Source organism: Syngnathus scovelli, chromosome 11 (assembly GCF_024217435.2).
Source record: "Syngnathus scovelli strain Florida chromosome 11, RoL_Ssco_1.2, whole genome shotgun sequence".
NCBI classification, from domain to species: domain Eukaryota; kingdom Metazoa; phylum Chordata; class Actinopteri; order Syngnathiformes; family Syngnathidae; genus Syngnathus; species Syngnathus scovelli.
Genome location: NC_090857.1, coordinates 11,410,310 through 11,435,421, shown reverse-complemented (window position 1 = coordinate 11,435,421; position 25,112 = coordinate 11,410,310). Strand labels below are relative to the sequence as shown.

The 25,112-nt window shown below is 42.7% G+C and overlaps 1 protein-coding gene across 2 annotated transcripts; it reads right to left on the bottom strand.

The window, feature by feature from the left end:
* Positions 1-85: 85 nt before the first annotated feature.
* On the bottom strand, positions 86-23,961 carry LOC125977860 (zinc finger E-box-binding homeobox 2). Of its 2 annotated transcripts, none has more exons than XM_049734878.2 (8): positions 23,770-23,961; positions 5,701-6,003; positions 4,223-4,447; positions 3,960-4,153; positions 3,765-3,876; positions 2,270-3,597; positions 1,992-2,175; positions 86-1,922 (listed from the first exon to the last, which is right to left on the bottom strand). In XM_049734878.2, the coding sequence occupies exons 1-8, from the start codon at positions 23,825-23,827 to the stop codon at positions 1,432-1,434; spliced, it is 2,895 nt and encodes a 964-aa protein (XP_049590835.1). In that variant the 5' UTR covers positions 23,828-23,961; the 3' UTR covers positions 86-1,431. The 2 variants fall into 2 exon arrangements, with proteins under 2 accessions (XP_049590835.1, XP_049590836.1); XM_049734879.2 differs by lacking the exon at positions 23,770-23,961 and adding an exon at positions 11,385-11,424.
* Between the last annotated feature and the right edge of the window lie 1,151 nt (positions 23,962-25,112).

Genomic DNA, 25,112 nt, shown 5'->3' with positions numbered 1-25,112 from the left:
TGTCTGCCTCACAACGAAAAATGGTTACCATTGACAATCAACCAAGCCCGGGTGGACCGTGTTTGTCTCACAGAGAACACAACAGTAAAGTATCTATACAATTTATTACAAATATGCACAAACATGCAGACAAATATATAATAATAAAAAACATAAAAAAATTACAAAATACAGATTGTTACATATATACTTTACTGTTAATTGTGCACCGTGTGTGTGTTTGAAGGCATTTAAAGGCAGCGAAGACTTGTCAGTCATTTGCATAGCAGAACCTGCTGTTGAAGATAAGATGGTCTTGCGGTGTCTATTCACATCAAAAAAAGGTGCCACGCATGACAAGCAAAGTCTAGCTCGGCTTGTGAACGTCTCATGACCAAACTCGGAAAACAGGTGAGCCCTGAGGAACTGCAATGTCATTTTCGGTTGACAGCGAGTGATAAAATGACCACAAACTGTGATGGATAAAAATCAGGCGGATTTTGCTGTTTGATTCATATTCCACAAATGGAATATTGATCAGAATATTGTGCTTCGACTAATGGGGCTGCATAGAACAAAAATCACGTAGAAAAGGCCAATTTTCTTGTTGAAAAATGCATCATAAATATGTTTTTAAAATATACTGTGTATACTTTCATTATGAAATTGCGTATCGGAGGTGTTTTTTTGCTGAATTATTTATATCAATGACAGCAAATTTTGATCAGAGATGGCTTTGTGTGTCTTGAAATGTTGTTTTACACTGATTTCATTTCCCCCTTTGCACATTGTTTTTTTTTAGATTTTTTTTGTGTTTATTTTAGGTTTGACCAATAAAAAGCGTGCGCAATACTGATTTTGCCAATTTATAATTTATAATTTAAATGCCTATTGCTGAACATAACCCAAATTCAGAAATACTTTATTACTAAATATATTACTACATTACATATTATTGTTATTTTATTATTATGAAAACCTGATGTGTTAGAGAGAGAAATGAGGACAGATTCTGAATCATAATAAGATAAAAAGATTACTTGGATCTCAGGTTAAATTTGCTGACCAGCGTTGTTAGCAGGTTTTGGCTATTGGCGGGCCAGCCCGGTTCCTACCCCGCCATGCGTCAGCGGGCGTCCGCTGTAGATGAAGAAATGTTCCAGCTCACCTGAGACTTTGTTGGGGAAGCGCTATCAAAAATGGACAGATGGATTCCAAAGGCAGAAGAATGTAGGCAAGCTATTTTGGCTAGCACTGCTAGCATAGGAATCTCAACTGGCTTAATTAGCTTTAGTATACTATAAAAACAGACAATACATAAAAATCTAGGATGCTTTATAAAATACTTTGTTGGTCTCGTGTTTGGCTTGAGTTGTCAATAATGAAAATGAGCGGTCGTGTGTTTCTTTGGCATGTTAATGAAACTTTGATCAATGCTTTGGCTATTAAGACTCAAGTTTGTATCCGTGGTAGATCTGTTATATCTAGGCTCAGTTCACATTTATCCAAGTCTCCGTTCTGGATCTGGGGGTGGGCTCCCCAAAGGGCCGCTCCATCAAAGTGGTTTCCTCCAGTGCAACTCTCGTCCTCCCTCGTTTCTCGGCTTACCGACTCTTCCTCAACTCTTCCTTCTCGGTCCTCTTTGGGGGCCTCTGAGGCTCCGTCCAGACTGGCGTCACTGAGGAAGGATTGTGGCGTCTGGGTGTCCTCGGCGGACAGAACAGCGGGCACTTCGTCGTGGTCTTGGTCGGTGTCCTGGTCCTTGCTGCAGTAGGCGTAGCGGTGATTCATGTGCTGGGAGTACGAACCCGAGTGCGAGAAGCGCTTGCCGCACTTGTCACATTGGTAGGGTTTCTCCCCCGAGTGGAGGCGGCTGTGCTCGATCAGGTGGTGCTTGTGCTTGAAAGCCTTGTTGCACACTTTGCATTCGTAAGGACGCTTGCCTGCAACGGACAACAACACACATTGGTTTCTGTGTTTAAAGGGGGGGGGGTAGAAAACCGTCTACACACCTGTGTGTTCGTATTTGTGTCTGAGCAGAGAGCTGCTTTTCTGGAAGGTTTTGTCACAGATGTCGCAAGCGTACAGACCCTCGTCCGTCTTCTTCAGCCTCTTACGTCCTGGTCCGCCATCGCCCTCCAAGCTTTCATCCATCATCGAGAGGTAGTCGAGAGCACCGCGGTTTAACACCTCCCCCTGCGAGGCCACAGGAAGATCAGAATATGCGGTTTTGCGACGTTGACACTCAAGTGGTCGCTCGCGGTTGGTCGATTGCTTGAAAAGTACCTACCATGAGCGCTTGTCTTTCCTGGTGGAGCTTCTTCAAGGTCGCCTCCGACTCCGCCTCCACCATGTAAGCCAAAGGCGAAAGGAATCCGGGGCCAACGGGTGATGGGCTGAAAGGAAGTGGTGCCATGCTGTCATGGCCCGCAAAGCCCAAAGCAGACTGGCTGAAGAAAGGGAACCCGTTGTATAAGGAGCGTGGAAACAAAGGAGCTCTGTAAAGTGGGTGAGGATGTAAGGCTTGGTCGGAAAGTTGATTGGGACTCTGACGACTCATCTGCCTGCTCCCGTCTTCTGTCCTTTCCCTTTTGCCGGCGCCGTCATTTCTTCGCTCGTCCATCTGCTTGCGCACAGAGAGGTCCAGAGGTTCGTTTTGAGCTGAGGAGAGTTCTGGGGGATGGCTGCTGAGGTCCAGGCCAACAGGAGAACCCAAAGATAGCAGTCTTCTTCCGGGGAGAGGGGACAACAACTCCGAGGCACGGCTGGGGCTTCCTTTCTCCTGACCCGAAGATTCCAAGTGGTCTTGAGGTGAACGGAGTGCGGCTAGAAGTTGGTGAGATACCGAGGGCCACTTCTGCACCGGGGATTCGTTTCCTGAGGCTCCGTTGGTTACGTCGTTTGTTCTGCTGCTCTCCGACCTGGACAAAGGCGGCGAGTGATGGTCTTTGTTTTGAAGACCCTCAGGCACTTCCACGGCTTCTCGATCGACCTTACAGTGGTAGCGCTCGTGCTGCAGGAGAACCGCCGCATTGGGAAAAACATGGGAGCACCAGCGACACGTAACACCGAGAACCCCTCTGTCCCACTCTCCTGACTCCTCTCCCGGAGCCCCTCGCTCCGGCGACACCTTCCTGTCGGAACCTCCTCCGTTCCTGTCGATGTCCTCGTACTTCCTCGTCTCCCTGTGGAGCATCTCTTGCAGCATTTGCTCAAACTTGGAGCCAGATTGGAGGTAAGGCAGTAGGGTGCTCCCTTTCAAGATGCTGGCTCTCAAAGAAAGCTCCGCGGCGGGATTGCAAAGGGAAGCCAGCTCTGAAGTCCGGAAGCTGAAATCCTGCCCTGAAAGCTGGGAAGGCTCGTCAGGTCCCTGGCCCGTGGGCCTGCTGATATCTTGGACTTGCAACGCCAAAGGAGAGCCCTTGCTGTTCCTTGGAGATGCCGAAAAGGAGTGCTGGTATGAGTTTTGATGATGTCCGTTAAACAGAGCGCTCGTTCCTCCAGAATTTGCGAGCGTTCCGCCGCTGCCGAGGCACTTTTTGCTGCTCAAGTGGGAGCTGTAGGAGCCCGAGTGAGAGAAACGTTTCTTGCAGTTGGCACACTCGTATGGTTTTTCTCCTGAAGGTGACACAGAGTAATGAGTCAAATCAAATGGTACTTTTAGTAGGTTTTAAGTTTATCAAAACAATAATTTCATAATATAATATAACATATATTTTAGAATCCTATTTATAAGTTTTACGACGGCATGGCTGTAAAAAGTATTAAATTCTTCTTAGTCTCACCACTGTGGATGCGAAGGTGCTCTTTGAGATGGTGTTTGTACTTGAAGGCCTTTCCACACTGCAGACATTTGAACTTCCTGGTCTCAACACTTTGATCCAAACTGATGCCGCTCTACAGGGTTGTCAGAAAGTCCTCAGGAATTGTATCATCTTTATTTCCAAGGTATGTTAAGCTAAGTTTGTGGAGACACTCACCTTGTCCTGCATTTGGTGGTGAAGTGTCAGGTGTTGCTCCAATTGCACCCTATGGGGGGCGCTGTATCCACAGAAAGGACACAGCATGTGACCCCGGTCCCTCTCCTGACAGTATTTGATGTGGTCCCTCAGTGAGGCGCCATGCTGGTATGTCCTGTGACAGAAGGGACAGGCCTGCAGCCTTCTTCTTGAATCTGCCGTACCATAAAATGGACATTTTAGACTAAAATGTGAATATGTCGGAGTTGTTCGTGTGAGCCTACCTGCATCCTCAGGGGAGTGGTGTTGAACTCCAGGGGACCACATAGCAGGTGGTAACTCCTCATTGCTCCCGCCCCCACCGCCGTCGCGCAGACGGTGCACGGCGGCGGTGCCGTTGCGGCCGAAATGGTCTAAAAGGTCGGCTGAGGTGGAGGCCTTCCTCAGCTTGGCCAGGAAGTCGTAATGAGCGAGGTCTTCCAAGTCTATGTGGGAGTCGGAGCTCCTACCTATATTGGTAAGTAGAACACAAACATTTATACTTGCAAACTCCACTCAAGGGCCAGAGTCAGGATTTGGACCCATAACCTCTTAATTGCGGGGTAGATGTGCTCACCACTAATCCACCGTGCCAGATGTTTTGTTTTGTTAATGTGTTGAACATATTCGTTAAGCATGCAGTGAGTGTTGGCTGCAGATGAGTTTAAACAGTTGAAGACTGACTGACGTGGAAAAAAACAAGTTCCTCCTCTGCATCCTCGGAATCTGTGACATGCCTCCCGAAAGGAGAAAGCCACACACGTCCTCGGAGGAGCGACGGCGCCTCCTATCGCCGACCTTCAGCCAGTCAGTTACGCTTTGAGGTGGATGTTTCAAATGTTTGCAGATGTTGGCAAATTTGGAGATGTTTTTTTATGTGGCCTGGGGACCGAGCCCGTGCGGTCGCGCGCTGTAAAAACTCCGCTGTGCCTTTTTGCGGGGACAAGGCCAAAATCACACGAGTGGCCGGGCTAAGTGCCCGTTAAGTCGGCGGGCTGCGTGAGGCTTTCATCTCGCCGAGATTAAAAAGGGAAAGGCCTTGCATCGCAGCAGCCAGCGCCGAGCCGCAACGTCACCTCTTTGATACGTGGAAATAGTGTGACGGCGCCTTTTGTCATGCTCTCACGAGCCTTTGATGCCGGACTGTAATCAATAATAATACAGAGTACTCAAGTTCAGATATTTGGCAGGATAAAATTGTGATTAATTGGCTGATTAATTAAAAAGATGAGTGGGAAAAATAACTTCTGTTTTGGTTCGTTAATGCTTACAACAATAAAAACATGAATTGCAGGCAGAACAAAAGAAGCAATTGATTGTTTTAATATTTAACTTCATTCTCATAATGCTGTGATGTTTCTTGCTGATGCTGACTTTTTTTTTTTTTTTTACTTCTAATTTGTCTTTTTTTACAGTGGCCTTAATATTCTTTTGTCGTATTCAGTAGTGAATTTATGAATAAACATGTCTACAGTTTTTGGATTAATTTAACACGCAAATGCCAATAGGACAGTGAATTATGCTGAATTCAAATTGGTGTTTTTCTGTGATACATGACATTGTTGGTCTAGGATTAATAATATAAAAAGCAGCACAAAAGTAGTTTGCCACCATTAAGTTTGGTTTGTGAGTGACTATGACGCTATTTACATAAACAGCACAAATCCAGCCACTTATCTGGATGGCGGCCCGGATAAAATCTTGTGATTTATTGTTAACTTACAGTGCATCCTCAGTGATCCCTGCTCCCCCTCCCTGTCGCCGGCAGAGGCGCCGCCGACGCCGCCGTCGTCTGTGGCCTCGGATTCTGGTCCCACCTGGGCCCAGAATTTCCTGCCGCTGTCGCCGCCGCTCCCGGGACTGTGGGGCTGCCCGGAGAGGGCGGGGCTGCCGGGATCTTCCGTGCCCTCGCTGGGAGTCCTACTCGTCTTGTCCAGGCTCTCCTGGTAGTCCTGGGGCTCCCGACTCCAGAGGCCCACCTCATCCTCTCCCTCGGACCCCAGTGAACCCACTTGCTCTGCATCCACTGTGAGAAAAAAATCACACAGACATGAGTGGGGAGTCATACAGACGCTCGACATATACAAAAAGGCACTCAATGGTCTGTCATCCAAATCTAGATCATAAGAAGGATACATTTAGTGTTTAATTCAACAATTCATGCATTATTCAACAGGAAAAATATGTTTATAGGTGTCATATTTTTTTAATGAAATACAAAAAATAAATAAGCGCAACAAAAACTGTGTGGGTACCAGTTAACACCTTGAGCTATCGATCTCAACAGCATGATGCAGCAAACAAAACGATAGAGAACTGAAACCAAGCAGGGGAAAAACACGCACACTAAACATGAGCAAATTATGAAGTATGCAAGATTTCTCAACCTAAAAAAAAAACATTAAACTGTGTTTTCAGTTGTGCATTTTTGTGTTGTTGGGTTGTGCTCTTTTTTTGTGGTTTCAAATGTGCACCATCAAACCAAAACCCATACATATATTTTTTGGGGGGGCGTGGCGTAAACACATAAAGGAGCCTGAACTGTAAAAACATGCAAACTTACACACTCTTAAAAGCCATCCGTGTAAAACAACCCCGATGAAAAGTAATATTTTGTGGATATTTATGTGGAGCCAATTAATTTAACGGCACAAAACTGAGCCCAACTGTCTCCATCGAAAGACAATGCGTGAGACCAAAAATGCACCTCAGTTGATGAACGGAATAAATCATTCCCAAGCAGTGGTATGAAATGTCCCCATAAGAATGCCAGATCAATAGCTGTGTGAAGAAAAACTATAATTTAAACTTGAATCGCATACTCGTATGCCCAGAGTGCTGCAGACAGGAAGAAACGCAGTACATTTTCCCATGGTGAAGACAATAAATGACAATCACAAACACATGCACAGGATTTCAACAGTTGGCTCTGGTTTCTGCGGCCTCCGTGTCCCTGATTTGATTGGCAATATGCAATCGCGAGCGAGTAATCGCAGCTTAATCCAAGCGCAATACATCCGAGACAACACTAAGCTACTGTCAGAGTGGGACGGGGGGGTGTCAACTGTCGTTACAACATTTCTCGTGTTACTTTAAAATAAACATTCCTCCTTGAACTGGAAAGTCACTTATTTTCTAAGTCTACCTAGCAACAAGTGACAAGGATGAATAATTATATTTTCTTAACTAGCTTAGCTATGTTAATGTCTTTGTTAGTTTAAGATATTTAGTAGCCACTCAGGAGAGGAAAAATCATAAAATGCATCATTGACTGAGCATAACTGTCTTGACTTTAAAAAAACATCTTTGTCTCAGGCAAACTATATCACTACAACATAGTTCTCTGACACTAATTACATTAGGCAGCGAATAGCTGTCGATGGAGTCCACGGAAGAAAAATATGAAATATTTGTTTATATTAAAAAGGCAAAAACTAGAGAAGGTCGACCTGAACCAGGAAGTGAAGGGCCAAATAAGAAAGTGAGGGAAGAGGTAAAGGTGGCACACATGACACAAACTAGGTTGATAGAAGTGAGAGCAACCTGTTCTAACAAAGTACAACAAAAATTGATTGAGTCTGTTGACAGATACTGCAAGAAAGTTCATAATTCTGGATGTTCTTGGATCTGGAGCATGTTTTTGGAGGACCTTATTGACTTTTCCCTTTGGACCTGTGTGTTGTGGCCTTTCCATCATAAAGCCAAGTGCTCCCCAAGTGGTTCCTCTTCTCTGACACATGCAGGCATGCTACGCTAACACCTAGGCCTTGACACACACTAGTTAATGCTTAAACATGAATGCATAGAAAAATAAGTATTGTGCCAGTATGTATTGTAAAAAAAAATAATCACAATTGTGATTCATGTGGATCAGTTTATACAGCAAACTTGCATTTGTTGTTACTGTTATTGTTATGAAGGAAAATAGCATTTATGTAACCAAGCAAACACAACATATTTCATACAGTATTCACTTTCAACAACTTATAAGACATATTTTCCAATGCAGTTTATATTTAGTAATACAAAGTAGTATTTCGCAGTAACATGACTAACTATAGAAAAGTTACACAAGCTAATTTCAAGGCGTGTTGACACTCTTTTTAACCACATGAACATTATATGCTGCATACCAGATTTACTTAAATCACACATCCATTTTATATTTCCTATAATTGCAAAACTGTAGTGCACAACTGCATGCTTCTTTCTAAAGGAATTGTTTCTCGTTCATCAACCAAGCAGACATCATACCAGATTTACATTTGAAAATCTGAAAGAGGTCCAAATTAGTTCTCATTTAACCCATTTAACCTGTTAGGGCCTGCGCACTTTTGGTCTATCGTTGACACGTCGGGCAGAGCGTAACCCGTCCGTTCCTGGTCTCGTGGGTTCGAATTAACTTACTCTAACAAGGCAGGAAATTAGTCTGAATGCATATTAAGAATAATGTAGCCGAGGTGCAACTGTGCGCCCCTGTAAGATTTTTCCTGGGACAATAAGGCAAGCCACTAGGCCCTCAGAAGAGAACATGTCTGTTCCGGATTAGTGTAAAATTGGCTCTAATTTCCCCCCGCTATGACAGTGAATGACACCGGCCCATTTGAAGCAGCACCGCGCCGGCATGGCTTTCATTATCTGCCTTGTTGATTTATTTATTTGGATGGCGCGAGCATCCTTCAAATAGCTGCTTCTTTGTTTGTACTTTGAACAGCGCAGGAGGTTTGAGTTTGTGTGCGAAGGTACAAAGGAGTTGGCGGTGATCAATTCATGCAGTGTGAGAGTGGCTGCGCAAAGAGGGTAAACACAAAACAACACGCTATTTAACATGCAACCAAGTGTGCAGGGGAAGACCGTGACTCATAGCGAGAGCGCGCTTGAAGAACGCTGCCGTTTCATGCTTGATCATATGATGTCGAAGCACCTCAAAGAGACTGCTTCTTTATCTTTAATGCAGACCTTTCCTCTCAGAGAACAAAAAAATTGCAGGATTGCATGTGATCCGACTAGTTTTTTTTGGGGTACTGCATAGCCGGCCAGTAAAATAAATCAAGTGTGTAAATTTGCATTCACCATGGAAGGAATGGCTTTTTTCTTTTTAGATTTAAAACCGCAGCAAAGCAGCTTAATTCGAGGTCAAGGGAAATTATTTTGATTTTGCGCTGACTATGGACAGAGTCAAATAAACTGGTTCGCCACGCAGAAATTGTATATGAGCCGGAAGGCATCGAGTGGCCGGCACTACGAGGCATGCTGCAGTTTATTTTACAATCCGCACATGTGATCTTGCATTGCAATCATGTGGTGTGCAATAAGGACCCAGAAATTATCTTGTTTGTTCTTTTTTGCGACATTGAGATGCAAAACAAATAGGGCCCAATTTGTCGTAAACACCTTTAAACATCTACTTCTTATTGGAAGTTGCCAGCCTCTCTGTATGTGGTTAAAAAAAAAAAAGGCTTTAGGGTGAAGTGCAATCTTTCCTGAATCTTGGCATGAAGTTGATTATGCTTGTGAGTTCTTGTTTAAAAAAAATAAAAATCTCGAGACATTCAGCAACAACAAGCTAATTGGCTGGTACCAGAGCCCAAACTATGTCTAGTCTGAACTTTTCTGCCTCAAACTCCAGCTCGAGCTACTTCCTCGCCATCGCTATATAGCCAGGGATCGGACCGCCAAGGTCATTGGCCTTTGGTTGCCGCCCAGCTCACGTAGCACCCGACCAACCCCTTTGGCCCCTCCCATAAGCAGTGAGCCCATGGTGTGTGTGTGTGTGTGTGGGGGGGGGGGGGGGGGGGGGGGGGGGGGCACATTGTCCTTTGGCTGACCCATGGGTGCAGACCCAGCCGGCCAGGGGGCACTAGCCAACAAGCCCCACCTCCAGGCCTGGCTCCAGAGGGGGCCCCGGTGACCCGCATCTGGGTAAAGGGAAACCAAGTCCATTTGTTTTACTCTTCATAAAGCCCACCTTGAGGAAATTCTTTAGACTGACTTTTCAAAAAAAAAAAAAATACACATCAAGTTACTATGTTCTCTTCGGTGAGCTTTCTTCTTCAAAACTAATGACCAAGAGCCTTTTAGCATACTCAGAAACAAAATCTTTAAAACTACCGGAATTTTCAACAATGTCGACGTTCTACAAAAATAATGTATGTTTACATAATTTTAAAAGTTTCGTTACGAATTACAAAAGCAACATCTTTAACAGCCAATTAGTGTACTCCAAGCAAATGATTACATCTGAATTTTTATGTTTTTACAAAGTGCTGTTGTTGTAAAATAAAAAGCATGTACCTATCACATGCTTATTCTTGACCTGAATTTTTACAAAAAATAGGTTTCTTTATAAATGTTAAATTTTCTTCTAAAAAATAATGCGCATGAACCATTAAATGTCCTCCACACAACATTTTTTTTTTGTAGGTAAAACACTGTAGTTAAAACCACATCTCCAAATCTTGAATGTTTGCCCTTAAATTAAAAAATAATAATAATGATAACAATTCCACTGACTAGATTTTTTCCTTATTGTCGAAGTAAAAAAAGCACGTATGTCCCCAAAAATATTTTGAGAATTATGCTAAATTATGAACTGATCTACATTTTTACATATTGTCGTCAAGTAAAACCAGTGCATTTCCAAATGTCTTTTCAGAAAATGTCACATTCAATTCTAATTTTAAAATTGGGTATTTCCCTTTAAATTGTTAAGAACACGTTTTACATCCATCAAGCAAATTCTTTAAACACAGCTACATAATCCCAAGAACATGTATGTCCAAATTTTAAATTTTTAGTCAAAAACAAAAAAACCCCATTTTTCTACATTAACAAAGTGCAAACTATTTTTAACATGAAGAAAAGCAAGAAAGTTATTTGCGAGCATATTTTTTCAATAATAAAATACATATTGCCTTTCAAATGATGCCGCCAACCCGCCCTCTCCCATCATCTCCAGCAAAAAGCAAGACAACATGATGCGTGGAGTGCAGCTTTTCTCGATGACATGCTATAATTCACACTAAAGCCTGTTTGTAGTTAATGTAGCTTTAATGCAAGGCAAAGCGCGACGGCCTCGTAGCTGTCATGTGAAAGTCAACTCTCGCTGTTTTGGACTCGATAATTCACCACATGAGGGTCACGGACGCCCACACGCTCAACAAAACCAAAGACCAGCGAGTCCTCGCCTTGCATGGCTTCTCGGGAGAACACCTCTCACACCTTAAATGACTCAAGTGAACTCGTGGAAAATGAATGATTTGAATCTTTTTCTGTATATTTATCCAAATTTCGTTGTACAACTAAGTTGTAAAATGACAGTAAAGGGCATTCTATTCTATTCTATTCTATTCTATTCTATTCTATTCTATTCTATTCTATTCTAACATGACATTGACAAATACTCACTGTGGCCGCCCGTTGAGTCATACATGCCGACTGACATTGGTGCGATGACTCAAGCGAGGACCACACCAAGAAGAAACACCTCCCACCTGATCTCCATCTTAGCACTGACGCTTGCTTTCATTTTTTTTTTTATGAAATAGCAATAAGAGTGACAAAATAGCAGGATAAATAGCCCTCTGGATTCATTCACACGCCTTTGTCATTGCTTTATAAAAAAAAAAACACACACTATGATCATAAAGGGTATCATTTGTGTGGCGATGTACTCTTTGCTCCTCTTTGGCGGTTACCCCACGATGGAATGCCACACTTAATTTGAATTCAACGTGGCCATGTTTTATATATTATCGTATGACAGCGGATTGAAGAGCAACCCGGCCCAAAAATGTTACTTTAACCTGTGGGAATGTGATGTTTTCAAGATCCTGTCTGGTTGTCTTTTTTTTATTTTTTTTTTATTGCATTTCTGTGGTGAGAGAAGAGGAAGCAGAAACATTCTTGTCTAATGATATGTCATAATAGCCACAAACACGTCGACGTGAGGGTCCAAGTAAAGCCAACAGGGGACTACTGGCAAGGTAGCGATGGCCACCCAAAAAAAAAAAAGAAGTAACTTTGGGGTTACCGCATTGCCCTTTACACCACCACCATTGATAACAAGGGGTGAGGAAATGGAAATTAATGTGGAGGAAGAAAGAAAACAAGAGAGAGATAAGAGAGTGACACATCAGTTGCGTGTTAGAGGTGAGAGAAAAAAAACAGAAGTGAGGATAGCAAGAAAATGGCCTCTAACATTCTCTCAAAGAGAGAAAGCTTAAAAACAAACACGACTGTGTACTTCAGATGTCTCGCTCATTAGGCCATACTGCACCGCCGCCGCCGTGGAGAACAAGTGCACTTTCAAGGCAACGTATATGATAAAAGAAAAAATACCAATAAAAAAAAATAAAAAGCCCAATGTGGATTCTCTTTCTACTCGGCATTCAAAAGAAGAACAAACGTGAAGCGCATACTGTAGGTTCAATGGAAGCTAGCTTTTATGGGGCTCTAATGAATAGATGCTATAAAACCAACAGTGAACAGATATGAGATAATAGACAGGTCACGTGTGATTGGTTGCCGCGCAACCTTCCAGTTCCTTATGATGTATGTCAGAATATCAGCAAAGAGTGATGGCGAACCAGTTAATTGGAGACATGAGACGCTCCCACAGTGCAAATAAATGGTTAAATTGTGTCTATTCCGAAAATCTTGCGTCAGATAACAGCTCACGGAAAAATACAAGAGGTCTGATATATATTTTTTTGCTTTTAAGGGATTCGAGTCACGACGGAACTAGACAGTAAAAAACAATGTGCATCCACACCTATAGAGATTTTGATATTGAGACCGTTAAATATATTAGCGCATTTCTGATGAACATTTTCGTGATAGTTTGCGACTTAAAAAAACAAAATTCAGGCAAGTGACAATTTGTTCATTAAAGTCAGGGTGGGAGACAAAAAAAGAAACGCAATCAGTTTTTGTCTTTGCAGCACAAGTGTCAAGGTGTGAGTGAAGAGGTGTGCAAACGACCTTTGTGGTCGCCGCTCTTCTTCCTTTCGAGGCTTCCTGTGCGCCACCTCCTGTGTGGGTTTCGCAACCCGAGTCCTACCTGTGACACTTGAAATAACAGCCCACCTTATTCACTCACACACCTGGTCCACCCTGAAGCTAACCAAGGCTAACAAATCAACCCCAACTACCCAGAATTTAAACTGTTACCAGGGTCTTCCTTATTGACTTAGTTTTTTTCGACACAACCCTTTGACAGCAAGAAATCAAATTTGGCCTCATCAGACTCATCAGAAGTTTTTAATTTTGCAAACCAGAATACAAACAATAGAAACAACATGGCGCATGACCACAACTGATAAATGAGCCGCCCCACAGTGTTGTGTCCAGTGCGTATCAATCAAATCAGGCGCCGGCTGTCTAATGCAACTGAAGTCATTAGTGGCCTGGTCAGAATAAAACGTGTTGAATACCAAAATATAAGCAAATAAAAAAATGGACCACAACTGATGAATGAACCGCCTCCATAGTGTTGTGTGCCATGTGAATAGAACCTGACCACCGCTGCAGCTAAGGTCGGCAGGAAAACTTGGCTCGGTCAAACTAATGCATTCTGTGCGCTGGAATACAAACAATATCAACATTACAGAAGACCGCGACGCCCCGCAGTGTTGTAGGCCGTATGAATAGAACCTGGTTAACGCTGTCTGCGCGCCGATCTAAAAGCGGGACTGACATCGGCGGCAAAAGGCTTGGCTTGGCCTAAGGCGTGTAGCGTTTGGACTTGGCCCGGCGCCCTCCCTTGTGGCCCGAGCTGGTTTTCCGTGTAGCGAGGGACCGGCGCAGGAATGCTCCAGCAAGTCACAGAGGGACCCACGCGCTCACCACACTATGAATCAAAAGCAAAGCTCCACTTCATTAGGCTCCTGTCATTGCAAAAGCTCTCTCACAGCACTCTATAAATACCCCGAGTCCAAATTTGTTTTCCCTCTCGGTTTTTTTTTTCTCTTTACACATGAAAATGCTCAGGGACTGCTCCAGCTTTCTGATGTGGCTCTTTATTTTGTTCGCCCGCAAAGGCGAAGGGAAAAAAAACCCACACACAATAGTGGTTCCCTTTGAATATTAAAACATTCTCTGACAAGCGCAAAAGGTTCTGAAGTTGTTTTAATAGGGGATGCATGGTAAATCAAAAAAAGTCTCTGAGCTTAAATTAACAACTATGCACTGTGGGATTTGGTTAGTTCAAGCACTAAGTATGCATCCCACTGGCTTTTGTTCTTCTTCAACATTTGTAAATAAGATGGGTTAAATAAGAGCTGTAGAGCAAAGCAGCAGTTTGAAAAGAGACAATTTAGTGCTCATTAAGTGTAACATGGGTGGGTATTTACAACACGTGTGCGCAGGGACACAAACAAACAGCGACAGATAATCATTCAAACGAACAAGGGGACTTTTAGTGCGGTCCTCGTGACTTGCTTTTTGGAACATAAAAGGTCAGAGGGGGGTGGGGGGGCGACTCTTGTGAGCGGCTTCAAATACAGATTGAGTGCCATCATCTGGCTCATGTTGGACACTGCAGCCAACCAGTTCCAACTTGGTTGGTACCCCTGTGACCTCACTCCAGAAAGGCATTAGACAGGATTGGGGCATTGCAAAAGCTAACATGAAATTTTTTAATTGGAATAATACTGGAAAAGCGTTTTCACTTGAAGGCAAGTGTTTGTTCATTTGAACACAGGCTAAAGACAATTTGTTTTGCATTATGCCGCTGTTCCTTTTATTATGACTTTCCCCTCATAAAATATTTTATTGTAATATTACTGCTTCAATGGCATGAAATGACTACTTTTATGAGATTTCTTTTATAAAATATTGATTTAAAATTTAACATTGAAGAAAAAGTTATTAAAAATTCAAAATTATTTAATTGCATATAATTTTCATGATTATTTTTAATATTCTGACTGAGACTTTTTCCTAGTACATTTCAACTATTTTAATATTTTAACTTTAATTGCATACTACTTAAATTTTCCTCATAATTATGACTTTTGTAAAGTATAAATTATTCTTGGAAAATTATATTCTCATGTTTTTCATTTATTTTTATGGCTTTATTTGTGTAAAATCTGAAAATTTCCTCTGTTTATTTTTTCAAGTGTTGTTTTCCTCATGACATTTTATTGACTCTTTGCTCACTCTCAATATTAAGAGTTAAAAAATTACTACTTTTTTCTTGTATTAGTCCTATTTTTTACTTATGATGTTTTGGGGAAATTTTGACTTTACTCGTAAATGTACTCCCCCACCCCCCTTGTATTTCTATAGTTCTGGCTTTGTTCTCAGTGTCATTTATTCCCCCCAAATTCCTTCTAAGTCTTTTATAGTCTACAGTCCTTTAATTTCAGCAATTTATTTAATGGCCTGTGTATGAGGGAATAACAAGTATGAATCCATACACACTTTAGTTTTTATGGTCATGCAAGCCAGATTTAAAAATCATATTGCATATTGAGTTAAACATTTCGTCACAATGATCACTTTTGACTGAAGGCAATTGAAAATGTGTGTGTTGTGCTTGCCCAGGCCTCGCCATTGTCTCTAAATAGAACCAAATTAAAGTTGCAGAGAAAAATGCACAGGCAGCAGAACTTCTCAAAACGGCGCGTGCTTGTCATTACTGGGCTGCTCGAACAAAATGATGGAGGGAGCGCGAGAACGGACAAAAGCTCAGTCGAAGAACCAGGGAAGGGGTTTTAAACTTGGAAAGTTTAAGAGGATCTTTGATGTGTATCAGAAGAGGAAAGCAGCCTCGCGACTGGGACGACAGTAATTTTAAGTCGAAGCAGAAGGCTGGCCCGACTTGCTGCCTTGCTGGCTGGCTGGCTGCCTGTGGGCTTTGATGGCGCTGTTTGAAGTGGTTTTCCGAAGGGGAGGGGAGAGAAGGGGGGCAGCGTGAGATGTCAGTGCGACGGTGGAGGGAGGGAGGTCAGGAGGGCCGAGGTGATGGCGACGGGACAGGGACCGAGGACACTCGACCTAGGTCTATGAACGCATGGGTGAATGTGTTGATAATGAGGAGAAAAGTCAGATTAAAATGGAAATATAATGACAGCAATCGAAGCCAGTACAGATGGCAAGAATCTAGAGAAATTTAAATGGATGACAAAAGAAGGCGAGGAGAGGGAGGAAAAAAAAGATGAAAAGCAGAAATGCCGTAAAAGAAGAAAAGTGCACGGACGGATGGAGGGAGGGGGGGGGGGGGGGTTGGTGCAAAGAAATGAAAGTGGCACCGAAGCGTCCATGTCTCAGTATGGAGCCTGGACACATTTGCACCTCAACTACTCACTGCTGCATAGCATTTAAAGATGACGTTCCTCCGTCTGATATGTTGCCCGGTGGTCTTATGACCCCCCCCCCCCCCCCCTCCCTTCACCGCCACTCTATTCTCCATCCCTCCAGCAACATTGGACACACACATACCACAGAATCGCAACTATGCACTTTCCCCCGCCGAGGTACCAAAGTCAGCCGCAAAATGGAAAAAATGGATTTGGTACAAACCTCAGAACTGTTATTGGGCCTCCTCACCCTTTCATTTTCATGTATCAGTGCTTCATTTTTAAATTAAATGCCTCCCCTTACTAGGCTATAGCTATACAATTTCCAAAGCAAACCTGCCAATATTTGTCGGTTAAAAAAAAAAAATTTAAAAAAAGATAAGATCAAAAGGGATCAGATGTAGGAACAATTTCCCCAAAAAGCCGCCAAAATATTGTACATGTGCTCCTTTCATTTTGTTTAAAAAAAAAAAAATGAAGAAGTGTTATAAGAATGAACATCAGCTATCATTTTATGTGTACAGAGGACACAACAAAAGTGGGTCACAACTTTGTAACAATAGGAAAATGTGGGTCACAAAAATTAGCTGGGATAGGCTGATCGGCTAACCCGAGACTGAAATGACAACAAATAGTAGCAAAACCAATGAATGAATGCAACTCCCAGACATTATGGACCAAATTAGTGTTCAGTCGATGCCGACTAACAAATCAACGCCTCCCTCTAATCGCTGCACTCCTTTTCTCACTGGAAAAAAACCCTTTGTAACTGTAATAACAGTAATTTAGTTAATAGATGTCTCATTTACTGCTGAACATACCCCAGATGAATAAAAAAATTGTAACTTCAAAGTGTTAAAATCAAGACGGTGTGCTTAATGTGTTCCAGTGCGGTAGAAAACGGATGAATGAAAAGGCCACTTTGCAGATTTTATCCACTTTTATATCGCAATTATTTTGCTTTTATCAATTTAGTGATTATTTTAGCATGTCTGCCTCACAGTGCAGAGGTTGTGGCTTTGATTCCAGCTCTGACCCTTGCGACAATAAGCGATTCAGAAAATGGATGGATGGATATTATTCCACGGAATGTTATATGCATGTGTCGTACAACTGACACTAGTTACACAACTGCACATCGTTGTAAAGTAAACATGGTTCGCTAATTCAATCAGGCCAACCACCGCTAGTTAAATTGTAATCCCTCCACCGGTGATCAAGGATAGACAGCAACAATAACAGGAGAAACACAAGAAGTCTGCAATCTCATTCACTGACTCCAACATACACGCATTCAGCCACAGTCACAGATACAAGGGGACAAAAATAATACATGCACCTCACATGTTTATTGTTATGCCAAAAGCTTTAAAATAACAAATGCCTGCACTACTGACGAAGATTATTTCAATTTTTTTCCAAAAAGAATCACACTCCGATAGAGTGCCCTTCGTTGTGTGTTACAGGTGGAAGAAAACCCTGCATGCATGTTTTTATCCCGGTTGGAATGTGTTCACTCCCTTGCAGGTGTATGCGCATGTGTGTGTGTGTGTGCGTGTGTGTGTGTGCGTGTGTTTGCGTGTGTGTGCGTGTGTGTGTGTGTGTGTGAGTGAGTGCTTGGGATGGCAGGTCAAGCAGAGGTGGTACCAGGTGATTACAGGTACAGAGAAAGAGAAATGGCAAAAAGAGGGAGGCTTTAATTTCTCACCCATGAGGGAGTTTGTCCAAGTTATTGGAAATATGCACCATACAGTGTGTTTTGCAGATAATCTTGATGTTTACCGCTTTGAGCAATTATGGAGGACTGGACAGGTACAGGGCTCGCATTTTTGAAAAGAGATTTTGTTACACAGTATCTTTCCATAGGACAGCAGTGATGACATGATACTTTGTTGCAATGAAGTCAGTGTACATCTTGAGCTGTGACCCACAAACGTTTGAACTATAGTACATATACTATTTTTTAGTAGGGGGAAATCTACCATAACTTCCACTTTGAGACATGATACTTTATGAATGATCATTTGAGGGTCATCAACCACGTCTGTATTTTGCCATCGTTTCAAAGCAGATGTGGTTCTCGGCTATGTCATTTTTATAGTGTTCATGAAAAATGACAATAAAAAACAATTAACTAAAATGAAAAAATGTGTATTATTGTAGCGCTTTATTGTTGCACAAAATTTACTAAATATTTGAGAAACAAGGCAGAATAAGATAACGTCTTTGTTGTAAGAGAAAATAAAAAAAACAGATAAAGACAGAACAGGTTAAATTCAACATTTTTATGTAACTGATGGTTTTGAGTTTGTTTTTACCATCTGAAATGTTTCTTATTGGATATATAAAAAAATGTTTCTAAAGCATTGTTGTGGTTAATAATTCAATTTCCTAGTAAATGAACACATGTGCCAAACGTCATATTGCGATATTTATAAAAAAAATAAAATAAAAAACAAACGTACTTCTCTTTTTCTCGTTTAATCGCGTCCTACTCATCCAGAGCTAGGTCGGCCTCCCTCCCGCCAATCTGGGTAACAGAATGTGGTCTGAAGCAGCGTTTTCGAAATTTAATTTGAGGCGTGATAAAACAGCACATATCTATAAATTGTGTGGCAATCGACCTAAGTGGAGGCTTTGGGAGCACTTTCTTCTGTGAAACATGTGCAGCATATCAAACACGCAATCTCCAGGATGTCTGCACAAAAACAAGGGTGGGAGGAGAGAGGGCAGAGGGGGGGGCTCTCAAAATAGAACTTAAGGGCGAGGAGCTTGCCAGCACAATGACAAAGAAAGTGCTAATAATTCTGGAAAAGGACAATGATGAGAATTAAAACCGATGTGTTTGTCCCCTCAAGCCAGCTTTGATGTGAAAATAGAAATACGAAACATGGTTAGGCCTAGGCGCAAAAAAGTTATGTTAGCTGCGTGCTTTTTGTTTGAACATGGAGATGAATTTCAGTGACCAGTTATCGCAGATTCAAAATTCCACACTGATATTTGGATGTAATGTATGACTATGACTTCCAAAAATGTCATGAGAGGGCAATTATGGGGAAAACTGCTTTCACATGCACTAATCCTGCGCTGGCACCGTAAATCTTTCCGAATAACTCCTCCTTGGATCGGACGGACAGTGTGGCAGCCGTGCGGCAGGAATGCACAGGAAGACATGGGACTGATGAGACGTAATTGAATAAACATGTGAAAAATAGCAGAGGGACTCAATCAAGGGATTCCCCGTCCGTGCGGCGGCCCAGTTCTGGGATCAAACGCTATAGCGGGGCAGAAGGACGCGACACTTGGGACGGCGCTAAACGACAAATGAGGACGCACAAAGATTAGCGCTGGGTTAGGTTCGCAGAAATCTGATTTGAAACGCTCAAATCCGATCTAGCTGGACTCGCTAGATGGTACGTGCTAGCGGCGGCATCAGCTGTGTTGCTAGCGTGACGGTAGTGCAGAGTGATACAGTGGAGGCCGCCAATGAATTTGACAAAGAAGAACATGACGCACACTGGTGAATTTCCAGTGTTTTGTTTTTTTACTTGGCATGTTCGCTAAAAGAATAATATGGGCTTTGTTGAGCTGCCAAAAGGCTAATGGCAAACCCAGACTCGTGATTGACACAATGCCGACGACTTTGTTAGCTGAAAATTTGTAAGCTACGGCAACGGCTAATTCAGCTGTTTTAGCAAAAAATTGCACAAATAAGCATAAAAAAGTATAGAAAATTCCTTTCTTTAATCTAATATATGGTTCAAAAGTCTACCGTGTCTAAAAAAGCTCTCGGTGAAAATTCACATTTTATCCTGCTAAATTACATCAATGATTGTGCCCCTCCTGTAAGTATCCTAAAAATCCATAAAAGACAATTTAAGAAATGCAATATGGCGGCGGTGCAAATGTCACTAATGCGGATGACCAATGCATGTAATTCTTCCCTAGCTCGATGAGTGCCGTCTGTATTATCAAAACTGCAAATGTCTAAGCCATTGTAAATCGAGGGCGCGCTGTGTCTTGTGTACATGTAATCAAATGATCCTCGTGACCACATGGGCAGAAAAAATTGTAATCAAAAAGTAGTTTGTCTTGATCAGATAATATTGCTTTGTCTTTAGACCACTTCCCAAGGCGATTCCCGTTCTCAGGGCTCTATGTCACTGTCAGCAAACTCAACGCTATAATCAGACGTAGGATCGAGTAATCGGATATCATTGATTTTTGCATTAATAAAACAACAATACCTACAACCAACACAATAAGTGCATGTGAGGTGCAGGATTTATTTAATTCCAAGTGGAGTCGCCATCTTTACAGTCTAACTGATGGTGTAGGCTGTATTAAACATTCAGCATATCAGCAGTCTCCATGAGTACCCGATACCTTAAAATCCGGCTGGTGTCAGCCCGATACCGGTATTCGCCCACCCCGAGATGAAAACCAACTAATTGAGAAGCCTGCGACTGCACTTTGCAGCACTTTTCCAATGGAAACACAAATAGTTGTAGAAACCGTACTGCCTGGTGGGAACTGGGCTCCTTCGTGGCATCTTCTCACGCCCAGTAAATGCTTTTGCCGTCTCCGACTCTGTCAACCACATCAGCTCCCCACCTCTGTCATCATCCTCGTCTTTCGTTCCCCCCTCGGTGCCCCCACCCACCGCTTCTGACACCCCTCCAAAAAACGTCTCCCGCTAATAAACCGTGGTGCCAGAGCTCTTCACTGCCGTCTCGCTCATCCCCAAACGCTGATGCAAACGACCCGGCCCACTGCGTTGTTACAGTACAAGCATGTACATCTCTCTTGTTCCAAACTTTCCCCCCTCTTTTTTCCCTTCTTTTTTTTTTTTTTTTGTGGCCAGGGTCCTTTGTGTGTACAGTGCGCTATGCTCACTGTGGCAGCAATGTGCCAGAAAAAGCCACACAAACACACACACATGTACACCGTCGCAAGACACACAGCTGGGCCCCAGCTGCACACAAAGACTGGGGTTTGGAAATCAATGAAGGAGAAAGAAGAAAAGGGGAAAGGAGTTTAAATAAATTGGCACTTGAAAAAAGAAGAAAAAGAGGGAGCGAGGCGGCTGAAGAGAGGATAGAGAAAACCCTTCTTTGAAAAAAAAAAAAAAGAGACGAATCAGCTCGACAACACGCCGAGGCTCTTTCGACAGACAACATAAAGGAGCTAAATGTGTAACGCAAGCCTCATCTGTTTCTTTGATGAGTAGACAGCGGAAAAGATGCGCGCACTCTTTGGCGGCCGATGGCGAGCCAATGCAGAGCATGAGGTGTGTTGCTTCTAAATCGCACAGAAAACTTTGAAGCAACAGGAGAGAAGAGTGGAGACCATGTGGCAAAGCTGAGCACAAAACATCCCATTTCCGCATAAGAAGAAATTGGCTCATTGAAAAAAAGTCTTTTGACAATATAGTTTTGTATTTTCAAGACTAAAGTCGTGAAAATAAAGTGGTTTAAAAAAAAAGGTATTTTTGAAGAAAAAAAAATCTATCTCATTGGAATTAAGTCATTTTGGGGGAGAGAGAAAATTGAATAAGAATTTTTTGGAAAAAAATTGGAGTTTTGAAAGTAACATGATGAACACTTATTTTAGATATTAGGATTTGTATTGTCAATGTCATGTTTGATGGTTATATTGACATCTGGCTGCGGTATCTCCGTGATGAATGGATATTATCGTGACTCATGTACAAAATTTGTGATGGTTTGGATACAAAATAGTCAAAAGTCATCATTTCAGACCACAGCGCCGGCGCCAAAACACAAAAAGAGTGCTAATTTCCCCAGGTTGCTTGATATTGCTCAGCATTGACAGTTTTACAGGAGGGCGGACACAGACGCGCAATCGATAGGCGCCTCGGAAAAAGTCAAAACCTTGCCTCACATCAGTTTTTCTCTCGTCTTCTGGTTTGGAAAGGCTCCCGCTGATCGCCGAGTTGCCAGATTCGCTTGGTTTTATCAAGGATCCTTAACGCTCGCCCCGCAGCCAAGTGCATTCCAAACGCTACACGCATTTGCACGCTGGCGTCACAGCACCGTCGCCTACAATTGACAGCACGGGTGATTACTGACCGTGGGGAATACATATAAAACAAGACCTGATGATACTTTGAAGATGTCCCATTAAGTGTAACAGCCCAGAGTTGTCAGTTGCGTGATAAGTCTGTCCAGTGTTTTTTTTTTGCCCGATGACAGCTTCGACGAATCTGTGGTGCCGTTGATCTGCGAAATTGAGTGCGGCCAGTCGACAAACTGTTACGCGAGGGTCAAAGGTGGCTGTCTAAGTGTGTCTGTGCCTGCGTGTATGTGTGTCAATGCTCACACTCAGGCGACACTCGCAATAAAATGAGGAGACGCTTAAATCAACTCTCGTGTAGAAGTAGACAGCCGGCGGTTACGTGTCAAATCGGGAACAAACAAGCACGCACTTAATTCTTTTAATTCTCATTCAGTCAGAATTAAAGCGTGCCTTTGACATAAATTTACATTCAAATTCTTCATGCTTTTAGTTGCTTTGGGGGCATTGAAGGAAGTCATGCGATGTCTAACCAGAACACAAGTTACTAAGACTGGAGGTCCATTTGTGTTGTTGTGTAAAGTCCTCCAGGGCCGTACACTATGTTCATTTATGGTCCCTGATGAAAGACACTGGAACTAAATCTCCATCAGCTGGTTGATAGCGTAAATATAGAAGCACATTAACAGCAAGCCACATTATAAAACGGGACTCTCTTTATCGCTTATGATTTGAAACGCTATTCATATTTTTTTTTCACTGCGCGTGACCTTCATAATGGATTTAACCATCAAGAAAATGATGTGCAAACAGCATCCACATGACTCCTATAATATAAATCGAGTGTGTGTGTTCGTTCGTGTGTTTGTGTGTGTGTCTGTGCATGCGCGCGCATGAGTGCGTGTATACTTGCGCGTTCGTGTGTGTGCGCGGCCCCTTTTTTGACATACTTAATCAGAAGCTAATCTCCGTCTAATTCTTATATTTTAAAAATATTTAAACGTGAACATGCAAGTGTTGTGTTCAAACCCATGCGCAGCGGTCTGCCTACTGTGAGCGCTTGAGTGTTTAAAAACTCGTAAAAACCAACAATAAACCCTTTCAAATTTTGACCAAATAGTCCTTTGCAATGGTGTATAACTAGATATTTGACTGCAGTGGTTTAGTAAAACGGTTATAACCAAGCCCATGGTGTGACACCTGACGTCATTTATTAGACAAACATTTATATTTACGATTAGGCCAACACTCTTGTGCCACTGCCGAGCAAGGTGTGCACGCAGCCAGCATCAGCATTGCAAACTTTTTTTGAAACAATAAACGTGCAGGAACCCAAAAGAGAAAGATTGAAAGCCGGTCCGTTGACTTTGCGCGCATATCTCCGCGTGAGGGCTCTCCTGCATCCACATTCATCTCCACCCATCAACTTTGCCCCGAGCACAGCCGCTTACCTCGACTTCTCCTCGGGTTGGCTTGTTTCCTCCTCTTGCCCCGACTTTCCTCGGTCATGGTCGTGGGAGACTCGGGGGGGCGGGGAGTCCCGTGGAAAGCGGCGGCGCGAGTGCGGCAGCGGTGCGCTCCGTCCGGCGTGGTAGCCTCGGGATACAAGAGTAGATGGAGACCAAGAAAGAAAGAAAGAGAGAGAGAGGGGGAGACTGGGAGAGAGTCATCCCATTCACGCCCAGCCGGACACCCACAGCTCATGATGGGACTCCACGCGGGTGGGGTGGTGGTTGTAACGTCACCAGCACAGGTTGGCAGAAGGGTGGGAAACACGGAGCTGCCAATAACTTTTTCGTGTTTATAATAGGAATGCGATACAGTACTCATGTGATATTCAATACAAGGGAAGAAAAACTATAAATTCAGTACATTCCACTCGAAACTGACTTTTAATTGGCAGATCAGCCAATCACAGCCCTGAACTGGCTGAGATCTACTCATTATTTATTCATTATTAGAGATACGTTTGAATTTGATGACTTCTTGTTATTCATTCCTTGGCCAATCTTGTATCTCAAATCAGCTTCCTCCATTAATATGAATGGAAATGCTTTTAATTTGTTCCATTCCTTCAGAAAAAGACCAGCATTTTTTTACAACATGTTTTTGTTTAAGAAATTGTACTCCACACATTGTATTTTTATCAAAACAAAAATAATAGTATAATCAAACAGAATGAAGAATTAATTGTTTGTGCACACAATTGCGTGGCTCCTTCTGATGCACTCCTCGGCCACCAGGGAGCACTCTAAAATATACATGAGAGCGTAAACGGAGGTCACAAATGTTCAGTAAACTACAGAAACAGATGTCATTGGCATGAAAGACGTATGACTATATTGTTATAGTTTAAAAACAAAAACTATACCCTTTGTAAATATACACCCCACCCCATAGTGTTTAATGGATTCACTTTCTCTTGCAAGAACTAATTTTGGCCTACGTAGAGTTGTAACGCCTCCCACTCCCGCGCGTGCGCATGGTCAGTAATGTAGCCCCTTAAGTTCCATGTGTGCGCCACCATGTCCCCACGTGATCCTTTCCGCATATTTGTTCAAATTAGAATTTATTGCAAAGCTTCTCAACGCTGACGCTCATCTTTTCTTCATTATCTTCACTTCTTCAATTGACGCATGGACACACACTTGCGCGCACACGTACAAATACGTAAAATATAATTTTAAACGTGTGGAGGACAGAAAACTCTGTTTACACTAAATACTTAAATGAAGTGCAACATTTTGCACCAAGTAAAAATAGATTATCACTTGGGTATTAATGACAGCAGGTA

Coding starts and splice junctions, on each gene's coding strand:
- LOC125977860 (XM_049734878.2), bottom strand. CDS start 23,827: ATGACCGAGGAAAGTCGGGGCAAGAGGAGGAAACAAGCCAACCCGAGG. Junction 3,598..3,764: donor GCACCTTCGCATCCACAGTG/GTGAGACTAAGA, acceptor TGTCACCTTCAG/GAGAAAAACCATACGAGTGT. Junction 2,176..2,269: donor AGGAAAGACAAGCGCTCATG/GTAGGTACTTTT, acceptor GTGGCCTCGCAG/GGGGAGGTGTTAAACCGCGG.